Source organism: Cervus elaphus, chromosome 5 (assembly GCF_910594005.1).
Source record: "Cervus elaphus chromosome 5, mCerEla1.1, whole genome shotgun sequence".
Lineage (NCBI taxonomy): Eukaryota > Metazoa > Chordata > Mammalia > Artiodactyla > Cervidae > Cervus > Cervus elaphus.
Window position 1 is genome coordinate 125,666,597 of NC_057819.1, and position 12,676 is coordinate 125,679,272.

The following is a 12,676-nucleotide window of genomic DNA, read 5'->3' on the forward strand; positions in this document are numbered from 1 at the left end:
AGCCCGGCTCAGAGCTTGGGTTACACCACTCACCTCTCAGCTCAGACCCTAGGTGCTGGAAGCAAGTCCAGACATTGTACCGTAGTTACAACTGGGAAAGCTGGGTGAAGAGTACACAGAACCTGTTTCAGCTTTACAACTTCCTGTGAAACTTAGTTCAAAATAACAAGCTAAAGTCTGGTACGGTGAGATCAATGGAATGCTCAGGAGAAAGGTATCAGTTCATATATGTAGTGAGAACCTCTGAAACAAAGTTGTCTGAAAAACGGAATGGGGACGGTTTACTGCACTAGCCCCCTGGGGCCAGGCTGTTGCCCATAGCCCCAGCCCCCAAGGCTAGACACTGTCACTAGTGAGGGACCAGCTCTGGGGTCAGACTTCCTGGATTCAAATCCCAACCTGAATGCTTTCTACTTATGTGATCTTGGACAAGCTATTTCATCTCTTTATAAATCTCCACTTTTGCATCCAAAAAATGTAGTTAAGATCCCAATAGACTTTACTGGCAATCGTTGACTTTAAGTGAGTACAACCTGCAAACGGTCCACATCCCAGAGGGGTGCCAACCTGCAGGTAATGGCTGGCTGGTGCTCCATCTTGCGTAGCGCTGAGGATGGAGGATCCCCATTCCCCAGGCTGTCCACTGACTCTGAGCTCGCCATACCTGACAACTCTCACCACCAGTTACAACCCTTCCAGACTCCCACTGACTTGAAGAATCAGAGAGGCAGACACATATTTGAGAAAGTTGAGGCTGTTGCCCTTAGTAAGGGCCTAAAGCTTCATTAATGGATGTCTGGTAAACTTTCTGGACATTGGCAGACATTAAAGCCCAGTGATATGTTTTTTTTAGAATATAAGTTTCTAGAAGAGGAAATGTGTAAGATGGCTGAGGGGTCAGGGCCAGCTTAGCCTTGCCTCACAGCACAGCCTGAAAACACAAACTGCAGCATTACCCATCGTGCAAAAGAAAGAGAGCAAAAACATTTTCTCAGCTTCTATACAATGCCAGTTTGTAAGGATCAGTTATTATTCATTTACAGATTGGCACAAATATCAAAAATAAGCAGCTGAGATGAATATAAAGGCTGAAATGCTTTCTTTTCCTCATAACAAAAAACACTGCAATATTCTCCATACTTGGAGGGAAAAATTAATTTTACTGAGATATGGCAGAAAAACATGTCTGAGGTGTGTTTTTCATAGCTGGTTTATACATGGAATGAGTCCAGATGACACAAAATGCTCTGGTCTCAAGTGGCTCTTGCAGAGGAGCCCAAGGCTGGCTCTGTCACTCTGCAAGGACTCACCCCTCCCCCACAAGCACTGGGGTGGGACCAATCAACTGGCAAGCTAAGGAGGGACCGCCATGAAAAGCCAAAAATATTTAAGAAAGCCAGTAGGGTCTGCAGTGTTTGAAATGAAGTCGTTTTTATTCTTCAGCAACTACCCAGATGACCCCCAGAGGTTCCAATAGGACAGTAACAATCCACCCTGCAGCTTTACTTCATGAAGGATGGTGAAATAAAATCTATCATCTGAAAATCAGGCCTCAGCCCTGCGTGAGCCGGCCTCGGGGAGGAGAGGAGGAGACCGCTGCGGAGGCGATGCTGTGGCGAACGTGGCGCAGATGTGGAGCAATGGAGACACAGCCAGTCAGGGCTGACAGATCGCCTGCACGGCGCACCAAGTCCCCACAGCTCTGAGCCAAGTCGTTTAGAAGGGATTCAGGCCACTGCATTGTTCTCGCAGAGGAGCAGCCAGTGTGCGCCCTCCAGCTCACCAGGCCTGGCTAACCGTGCAGCAATTTCATGACAGTTTCTGCCAGATATTTCCTGCTATCTTACTTTGTCTCCAAATCCACCTAAAGTTCACACTGGTGTCCCCAATGACTAAGAAAGGCTTTGTGCTCACTTTTAACTATAACTTATCCTGTTATGCAAAATATTAATTCAAACAAGAAAACAACACTGCAGAATCTTAGGAGGGGCTGAGGGCTTTGTCCCAACTCCTCTTTACATGAAAATCCTGTTGCCACACACACAAAAAAAGCCAGCTGAGGCCGCACAGACTCTAGGATCCCCGCATCACTGGTGAGGAAACTGCAGCTCCAATTCAATAGGTGCCAGGCCCAAGCCCACAAGGCAAGCACCCCGTTAAAGGGCAGAGTTCGGGGCCGGAGTGGGTGTTCCACATGCTTTTTTTTAAACAACTGCTCCAACTCTTTGCTTAGTCTGTGCTGGGGCTGAAACTCATACATCATCATCACATTTATGATCTTGCAAGACTGAGAAGAACATAAAAAAATGTTTGTTTTTTTTTAATTTCCCCCAAAGAGGTTTTGCAATCTACTTTTTAAATTAATTTATTCCTTTAGGAAGATTCACAATTGGAAAGACAGGAGAATGATCAGTTGCCTAATGCACATCATTAACGGAAAGAAGGTATTTGAAGAGTATTAATACTTAAGACCATGAACTTCTTCCTCAGATTTTTCATCCCACCCCTGTGTGCCCCATCCAACGGATGACAGCTGGGCCACAGGGGGACTCCCCAGGAAGAATCCACTCTGACTGTGTGCTCTGCTATCCAGAAGCAGTGAGCCAGGCCTCTGAAACATTCCTTTTCTGCATGAAAGACCTCCTCCTCTATTGTAGAAAAATGTTGCAACCTTGCCACAAGCGATGGCAGAAGTATCTTTAAGCTGACCTCAAAGCAAGAGGCCAGTTCTACTCTCAAGACATCAGTCCTTCTGCATCCCCCTCACCAAGTCACACACACTGCAGTCATGGAAAGGGCTCTGATACAGACCAAGTCCAGAGGCAGAGCCTGGGGTCTAATCCCATGGCTAGACCTGCGAAACAAACTCACAAGATGGGGTGGTAAGGAACCCCTAACATACAGGGCACTTCCAGAGGCATGGCAGGGATGGGCCGTACAATCTGTCTGGGAAGAAGGGAGCTGCTGTGACACCACAGACCTGACGGGGTAAAAGAGATGGTCACAGGACCTGCAGACATCAATGTGAGATAATATAGGACATCTGGAACATGGTAAGTACACACCATAAATGCAGATTATTATGCAAGTGAAACTTAAAATGGCATTCTTAATCCTGTTTGTCCAGTCATAACGGACCTATGATCACATTCACGCATCACATCTCAGCTGGACAGCCAGTCACCAGCTTCGTGAAGCCCAAATATGTTGCTGTAAAAGGGCTCTACCCATGTGAGCAAACGTCTCCCCTCACCCTACTAAGTCCAGGAAGCAATAAAACGAAAACTATCAAAGAGAAAAGACAGGGTCAGTTACTGTACTTAGCTCCAGCTATATAACAGAAGTAGCCCCTGGCACCAACTTCAAGGAAAAAAATAAAAAATACAGTTTAAATATTCTAATTTCAAAATGTTGACGTTCTGCTTTCCTAAGGCACAGTTAAGAGGCCCCAGAGAAAAACTGGCAACGCTGAGGGGTGTGCCCTGGAAACGACGCGTCTGTGTCGCTGTGCAGTGACAGGGAGGTGTCACTCCAAGGCCGCCAGCTGCTCAATGGCACAGCGGACCTTCTTTGCAGTTTCTTCAAATTCTTTCTGCTTACTGTTGGTCTCCTTTGCCTGGAATAAAGAATACACATGTGAAACTGAAGCTCTACGCATGCTCGGATAGGGATGCCCAGCTATATGGGGTAAATATTCTCATTCACATCAACTGCCTCTTTCTTTTTTGTTGTTTTTGGCCACATCATGCAACCAGGGAGCTTAGTTCCCCAGCCAGGGATCAAACCCTGGCTCCCAGGCCTAACCATCAGACTGCCAGGGAATTCCCCTCAAATGCCTCTCATCCGAGTTGCCTCATGATAATTCTAACAGAAGACACTGATAGACGGCTTCGCTCGTACCGTACCATTCTACCTGCTCCACACACGCGAGCTCACTCACCACTCCATGTCCTGTGAGGTAGACGCCACCTTCATCTCCATTATACAGAAGAGGAAGCTGAGGTCCAGAGTACCATCCAGCTCAGGGTTACCCACTAGTCTGTGGCAGAGCCCTGATCTTCCCAATACCCTACATTGCTTCTGAAGCTCCCACAGAAAATCCACAGCCCTCCTCTCCTCCCCGTCGAGCATCAGCTTTCTCCTCAAACAGAAAACCTGCCACCTGCGGTTGTTCTTTGAATCTGGCTTCCAATCTTTCATTCTGCCAAGTGCTCTCCAGGGGGACAAATGATAATCACGTCAGCAAATGCAGAAAGCTCTTTCCCAAATTCATTCTACTTAATTTCTCTGCCATATTAACAAACAAACAATAGGTTTTTATTGGGTTAAATAAGGAAAACAACAGAGGTAACTTTTCCCAGAAGACGGTGGTGGATGCAGCAGCAGGAGCAGAGCACACGGTGTGCTCCCGGGTCGGACCCCAAGCCCCAGCTCTTCCTTGGCCGCACACCAGCCAGCCCCCAGGTGGCTGCCTGGCCAGTCAGTGGTCCTTTTGACTGACCAGCAGCATCTCAATCAAATGTGGGGTCTCATTAATTCAGAGCATCACGACAGACAACACTCGTTCCTTGTTTTCAGTATTGTAAATGGCAACATGTAATTATCTCACCTGGATAAATGTGTCTTAAAACTGTATACTGCAATCCCATTGCTAATTTAATAAATGGTTTAAAAGATCCGCTCCCAACCTTATTTCCTATCAGAGAACAGACAAGGTCTGCATGCCAGCCCACCTCCAGGAGCGATGTACTCTAGATGGTTCATCCTGGAGCTCTAGCAGGAAGCAGGTGGGCCTCTGGTTACACCCATTCCCTGCACTTGGCTCTGACCCCAAAGCCTACTGTCCACATCCACTCACAAGCATATGCCCATAAGGAAACAAGAGGACCTGAATTTTTGTATCAGGGATATATTATTTGCAACAAACCTCACAACTGGGTGTCACTTTAGAGCAGCCCTATCCAACAGAATTTTTTGTAATGATGAAAATGTTCAATTGTCTGCACAGATCATTAAAGTAATCACTGGCCACATGTAGCTACTGAGCAGATAAAATGCCACTGGTGAAACTGAATTTTATTTCATTTTCTTTTTATTGGCTGCACCACAAGACTAGTAGGACCTTAGTCCCCTGACCAGGGATCGAATCTGTGCCCCTAGTAGTAGAAGCGCAGAGTCCTAACCACTCCCCCATATATACACATTTAAAAATGGTCTGGAAGGAAATACACCAGTTATTGGCGCTTACCACTGGCATAGGGGTGAAGCTTTTGGTTCTTCCTTACAAAAGCTTTATATTTTATACTGATAGTTTATTTAATAATTAAACAAGGTAATAAAAACAAATGCATAGATTTTAAAGTATTTTGACTTGAGGAGAACAAAAGAGCAGTTGCAAAATGGAAGCAAACCATTTTCTTCCAATCTCCCCACTTTTCTCCTGGGTGTTTCCACCTGGTTCTGGTCTGGTTCTGCCCCCACTGCTGACACCCAGATAAGGGAGGCCCCGCATCTCCTGGGTCTCCTCCTCCAGTCCTCCTAAGTCACCTCCCTCAACAGGTTAACCACCTTCCTCTATCAGATCACAGGATCACAAGCACTCAATTTTCTAGGACTGGACTGTGACAACTATAGTGTCTGTCTTCCTATTTGTTTCAACTACCAAAACATCTTTGTCTTTCTCAGAGCTCCACAATCTGGCTGCAGTCTCACTGTTCTACCCCTTAACATTCCTCCCATTTGCACAGGCATAGCTTTCCCACAACTGTTCCCAAAGTACACAAGCTGGTCTTTCACTTTGAACAGGGCTGGCAAAATACACCCTGTGGGACACATCCAATCAGCCCATGGCCTGTTCTTAACCCAATGTCTAAGAATGCTTTATGCTTTTAAATATTTGTGGGAAAAAAATGAACAGAGAATAATTTCTAGGGCTTCCCTGGTGGTCTAGTGGTTAAGAATCCACCCTGCAAGGGAAACCAGTTCGATTCCTGGTCCAGGAAGATCCCGCACGCTGAGGAGTGACTAAGGCCACGGGAGACAACCACTGAACCTAGAGCCTGCGCGCCACAGGAAGAGCCACCGCAACGAGGCCCGCGCGCAACTAGGGAGCGGCCTGAACCTGCTGCAGCCAGAAACGGCCCGAGTGCCGCGACAAGACTCACCACAGCCAAAGAATGAAATGGATAAGTAAACAAACATTTCCTTTTAAAAAGGAACATCTAACAGAAACTCTGTGGCCCATGATGGCTAAACACTTACCCTCTGGGGCACTTGGCAGAAAATGAACTGACCCCAACCTCGAAGGCCCTCTCTAGCCCTCATCCTAATTCCAACACGGCAGTTCCCCAAACCTCCATTGAATACATAGCTTTACTGACCACTGACTTCTCGCTTCTTGAAAAACTTTTCGATTTTGTCCTTAGCATTTAAAAAGTACCATATTAGACAGAATTATGTATATTGATCTCTAAAAAAGAACATGATTTTCAAGTTGAAAAGGATCTCAGAAACCATGGGGTCTATCCTCCATTTTACAGGCAGGAAACTGTGATCAAGACTGGTCTAAATTCACAAAGTCTGTGACTGGCAGAGACAAATGTTATGCCTGGACTCCCTGCCCAGGGCTTTGCTAAAAAGAAATTGAATACCTGAATATTTATTCTTCGTAAAGCTACTGGATTTAGCACAGAGAGGATGCTCAGTTAAATGTGAATATCTTATAAATAAGTAATTTTTAGTAAATACCCACACAAAATGTGAGATATATTAAAAAATTATTGTGTACCTGAAATTCAGACTTAACTGGGAGTCCTGGTTTTCTCTGGCAACCTTACTTCTCTACAGCCCAGGCTGTTTGGGAGCTGCTTCTTTATGGACTCATGGTTTCACTCTCCCAACAACCTAGTTTACCTGTGCAAGAGTCAAAGTTTGCCTGAAAAGATCCTTTCAAGGTCTAGTAGGACTGGCACTTCTTTCTCCCAACACACATAATGCCCCTTCCTGACATACTGTCTACTCTGTGGCTCCAAACCCTCTGTTCCCACCTCTGCTAACACATGAACACACTCCATATAAATGAGCTACCATCTCAGTTGTCACTGAGGCAGGAATGCCAGCCTAGCCCTCACACGTCCCACCACCAGAGGTCACCACAAACTGAGGGCACCTCTACTCAGGGCGTGCATTTTTTCTGATTGCACACCCCAAGGTGACACTCTAGGTCACATGCTTTTCTGTCCTTTTTATATCTTCACACACACATCTGAGGGGTTGATAAAGTGCTGAGGAACAGCATCTATGCAGTGTTTGTGAGGGACTGGGAGTTTAGTACTAAAGATGCTGAACAGGATTTGCTCTTGGTTCTTATTTCCAGTGATACATACGATTTTGTTCTTGGTTCTTTCTTTATCCAGTTTCAAAAATTCACTGAGGGTTAATTCTTCAAACTGCTTCTTGACAGAAAGGAAAGCACAACCAGATGAATGCTTTTTATGTTCTTCTCTAGAAAAGACAATACATGAGCATGTCAACAGAGACAGTGAAGTTGAGGGAGAAGAGTTCATTACCACCAGTCTCCCTCCCCACCTCAGAGACACACGTTGCTCTGCTTCAGGAGCAGAGTAGGAATTCTGAAGTGGATGCAACCAGTGCCCGGATCCACATTCCCACACAGCTCATCTCAGCATCTTCTTGGTCTGTGGACACTCCCCATCCCCATCCTATGGCTGGTATATTCTATCTGGAGTCCTTTAGCAAGCAGTAAGAAAAGTGTTAGAGTGTAAATCTAAAGGTACCACATGTCAAAGCCCTTAAAATCGTCCAGGAATCATTTGCAGTTATCTCATTTTATTGGACTTATGCCGTAATCTATTGGTTCAGAGAAGGGCACTACTGACCTGGTTTCTCCAGGGAATCCTTGTGCCTGTACGATCATTCTCTCCAGTGGGAATTATCCCTGCATAGCAGACAGCACTAGAACCAGAACAGTCTGGGGACTTCCTGGTGGTCCAGTGGTGAGGACTCAGCACTTTCATTGCTGAGGGCCCAGGTTCAATCCCTGGTTAGGGAACTTAAGATCCCACAAGCTACTTGGTGCAGCCAAAAAGAACAAAAAACCACAACAACAACCCAGAACAATCTAGAAGAAATACACAGCCACACATATTCCAAGAGGACAGCCAACAGTAACTATAATTTGAAAACATTATAGCACTTGGAAATTCACTCCCAAGAATACAACCAGTATTTCTCCACTGATCCCTGGTATGATCACCATGCCATCCCAGTCAATACCGGGTCACAAGAGCAAACACGTAGGAAAAACAGTAATACTCTTCCTGCCAAGAAGAGAAACAACTCCAGAGATTCTCTAAGGCAAAAATATTCAAATTGTGGAAGCTACTGATTCTGACTGGAAAAAAAAAATGGGAGGGGAAAAATGGGGTATTACATTACAGGAAGACAGCTGCTGTCTGTATGAATATATGCATGCACGGAGACACGGAGACACACACACACACACACACACACACAAACTAGACGCAAAGAACAAAATCCAAAACACTGAGTGTACTACTTTAAGGTGTGGTTTTTCTGCTGTATGAATGATGGTCCAGATAATAAAGTTTCAGATTTAAAAACTCTAAAACAGGAAAGGCACCTGGACAGCTCTAGGTCACAGCAGGATCTGCTCCAGTATTCTAACTTAAAAGGTATCAAGAACCCACAGGAAAATGCCTTTTTTAACATCCATCCAGAAGGATATTCCGCCAAATCGGGTGGGATTAGGTTGAAAGCATCTCCAAGGTGCCAGCAGCAGAATCACCCATTACAATAGCTGTTTAGGGCACAAAGGAGGTTGGAAAGCTGAAACTCTTTCACTAATCCTTCAAAATTCAGGGTTTTTTTTTGGAGGAGCCCAACACAAAACAAAAGGTCTCGATGGAACTGGGGCACCCAGGAAACCCAGTGAGGCCGGCCTGCGGGACTTACATAGGGTCGTCATCTGGTTCCCAGCCTTCCAACTCCTTGAAGCAGAAGAAACACTGAGCCAAGTCGGGCTCGTTCTCAGTGGGGCAGTGGATGAAGCCTGCCGCGGCCATCTGCAAGGGAGAGCTCAGCTCAGGCCCCAGCGCGGAGGAGGGGGCCCACAGAGGGGCCGGAGCCCGCGGGAGAGGTTGCCCCGGGTCTGGAAGCCCACAGTAGGCTTGGGGCCCGAGGGAGAGGTCGCCCCGGGCCCGGAAGTCCACAGAAAGGCCGGAGCCCGAGGTAGAGGTCACCCAGGGCCTAGAAGCCCTCAGGATTGGAGTCCGACGGAAAAGTCGCCCCGGGCCCAGAAGCCCACGGAAGGGTTGGAGTCCGCGGGACCGGTCGCCTCCGGACGGGGGCGGGACTCTTAGGGCGAGGAGGAGCTGGGGACTCCGGGAGGTCTTACCCGCTCCGGGGTGCAAGCGCAGCCCTCTAAGAAGGGCCAGTTCTTAAACGTGGAGACGCGGTGGTCCTTGAGGTAGAGCTGCCAGGCTGGGGGCAACGACTGGGCACCCATCCCGCCGCCGCCGAGCGGTGCCGCGATTCAAATCCGGCGGTTTACGGCCTCCGCGAGGCATGTCGGGAACGCGCCTCCCGCTGCCTTCTGGGAAATGGGAAGCTGTGTGGCGCGGAGCATGCTGGGAGTCGTAGTCTCGCCGCGCGGCTCTGCAGCTGTTCATTCGCCACCGGGCGAACCCCTCCCCGTGGCTTACATACATCCCAACTACTTGCTAAGAGTGGTGGGAAGAGAAGCTGGGGATGTGCTGAAGCCTCCGTGATAGTTTCAAGGAGTGGCCCCTGCGAGCGCGAATGGATTAAGCCCTTTCAGCCTGCAAACTCTATTGGTTTTGTGGGCGCCCCATTCCAGAAACCATTAGTGCTAGCTTCCCCAGGCGTTGTGCTGGCCAGATTGGAATATGTGCTGAGGCCCGTCCATCTAGAAGGCATGCATCCTCTGGGAAAAGGTGTCACATAGATGAAGTCTACAGCTTAACCGCCACCCTTGCTGGAGTGAGCTGTTCACTCTTTTATCAAGTCTTTTATCGAGTCTTTTCACTGAAGCTTCTTGGAGATCCAGAAATTGATCCCTGTCGCTTTGTTCTTCCCTTTCCACCATAATTCCTCAGGAGTTAGATATCTCTTCTAAGTCCCTGCCCCAGAGATGCAGATAGGGGTAAACAGAGGTGAAGCCATGTGTAGAAAGAAATAATGCCCACTGCCCTCCCTCCGGGAGACCTGGGTGTCCTCTCAAAGAGGTGGGAGGGGATAGGAATGTGATTCAAGGAAGTGAACAGCCCAAGGATAGTACACCTGTATAATAGAAATGATTGCCCAGGGAGCAAGCATCTGCCTGTAGGCTCAACCAGATTGGGTTCAGAGAAGGCCTGTGTAGCTGGTACGCAGCCTCAGGCAGAGGCCCCAGCCTTCCAACTCTCGGAACATCCTCTTTGAGAGGTTTTTATGGAGGTTTCACAAGCTTGGTTGATTGAATTGTTATAGCCATGCTTTCCGGGAAACAAACTCACTCAGAAGGACAATGCAGATAGTGGAGTGCAGTTTATTACACCAGCGGCCCCAAGGCAGAGTCTCTTCTTAGCCAAGGGCCCCGACCAGCATTTGTGAAAATCTTTTATACGCCATGTGTACGTGTCCAAACCCACCAGCCCAAATCCCTTGAGGCTTACAAAGGAAGGGTAAATACAATCACAATAACCCCATCATTCACGTGTTCTGTGTTCAAACAGTTAATAATCAATAAGCCTGTGGTTACCTTCTGATAGATACTGTCCGGAGGCAGGGGTGATTAGTGTCTGTTTTCTCTTAGGCAATGAGTAACCTGGATGTGATCTTCAAGATTCCCCTGCCCAGAGTGGTCTTATCCTTCCATTGTCATTCCCACAGGCGCTAAGCACAGAGCTCAGAGTCCATTGGAGAGGCGGCCTAGCACGACCAGCATGGACAGGCCTGAGATGGAGTCCAGGCCCTATGAATTCCTTCTTCAGAATCATTTGCCTTTGGTGATTAATTGAGTCACCAGCTCCTCTCCACTTCCTGAAGTCTGGGAAGGTGGGGCTGAAACCTCCCAGTGTCTAATGAAGGTTTGGTCCTTCTGGCTAGTGTCTAGGGGTCTGCCAAGAACTGCTCATTACAAGAGACTCTCCTATCACTAGGCAGATTTCAAAGGTTTTTTAGGAGCTGTGTGTCAAGAATCAGGCACAAAGACCAAACATCTATTTATCACAGAGGCAAGTTTTCTATGTAAACTCTCTGGATTTTTAAATAACTATTTAAAACTATAAAACAACTATTCATTGCCAACCCTGGTGGACACTGTGATGATCCAACAAAGTTTTGAGATTGTAAGTCATCAGTGCTAGATATTGCCTTATGGCCATCTAGTCTCACCAAACCTTTTGTGAACATGTTTTTCCTCTGTTGTTAAAAGTGACACATCAATGCTGTAAAAGCAAAAATCATGCAATAGGAAGGAAGTCTTCCTCTCCCCCAAGACCTTTGCAGAAGGAAACTTTTCAGCAGTTTCTATATATACTTCTAGGGGTGGTGTGTGTGTGTGTATGTATCTGTTGGTGTCCTGTCTTTTCAGGTAACAGCACATCTCAGCTTTATCTGCACCCAGAGATTGCAACTATCTAACATTCTATAAAATCTGCGTGGTGTATATTAGATGGTCTACTGATCTACCCTAATTCCAATCAACCAGTTTCCCATTGGGTAGCTCCATTTTTTCTTTTTTTTTTTTTTGCTATTATGAATTGTATTGATACTACAGCCAACAGACACACACACATCCAACTATGCCTGGAGCATAAATAACAGCAAGCAAGATTTCTGGCAGTGTGTATGTGCCTTCAACGTTTTTGATTACAGCCAACTTGCCCTCTCAGTCATCAGAGTGGGACACGGTTTGCTTTGCAATCTTGTCTGAGCTGACCCTGCCTTTTTCATCCTGCCTATTTTAATCAGAGTTCTACCAATATTGATGGCACCTGTTTGAAAATATATATCTTACAGAGAATTCCCTGGCAGTTCAGTGGCTAAGACTTGGCACTCTCACTGTCAAGAGCACAGGTTCAGTCCGTTTGAGAAACTAAAATCCCATAAACTGCGTGGTGTAGCCAAAAATATATATACAATTTTAAAAATAAATAAAAATATACATCTTCTGGACAAACACCATCAAGTCAATGTATTTCTGTGATTCATTTTCTATTTGGCACCAACATGTTCCAACTTATTTTCCATTTAAAAATTTTATTTTACTGAAAACTTCAGCTGCTTAGGTCTTTTCCATAAGGTTTTTAAGAAAAATTATTACTTGTATTTTTATCACAATAAGAGTAACATATTTAACATGAATAAAATGTACATAGCAAAGTTGCTATATGTGATAACATTGTATATACAGAGAAATCTCAACATTTTGGATTTTGGTTACTTTTCATTTCTATGCCAACTGAAAGGGGTATAATTAAGTGGAAGAATTTAGAATATCTGCATTTTTTTCCCTTCTATCATTCTATTATATATATACACACACACAATTATATATGGTAAACTATACATAATATAAAATTGTTTTAGCCATTTTTTAAAATTGAAGTATAACTGACCTACAACTGTATGT

At 45.9% G+C, this 12,676-nt stretch overlaps 1 protein-coding gene and 1 non-coding gene across 2 annotated transcripts; one reads left to right on the plus strand and one right to left on the minus strand.

The window, feature by feature from the left end:
- Positions 1 to 2,207: 2,207 nt before the first annotated feature.
- On the minus strand, positions 2,208 to 9,621 carry BIRC5 (baculoviral IAP repeat containing 5). Its single transcript, XM_043905357.1, has 4 exons — positions 9,437 to 9,621; positions 8,995 to 9,104; positions 7,386 to 7,503; positions 2,208 to 3,616 (listed from the first exon to the last, which is right to left on the minus strand). Exons 1-4 carry the CDS (start codon positions 9,545 to 9,547, stop codon positions 3,527 to 3,529), a joined length of 429 nt encoding a protein of 142 aa, XP_043761292.1. The 5' UTR covers positions 9,548 to 9,621; the 3' UTR covers positions 2,208 to 3,526.
- Positions 7,999 to 8,071, plus strand: TRNAE-UUC. The gene has a single exon. It is a non-coding gene; the product is annotated as a tRNA-Glu (tRNA).
- Positions 9,622 to 12,676: the final 3,055 nt, after the last annotated feature.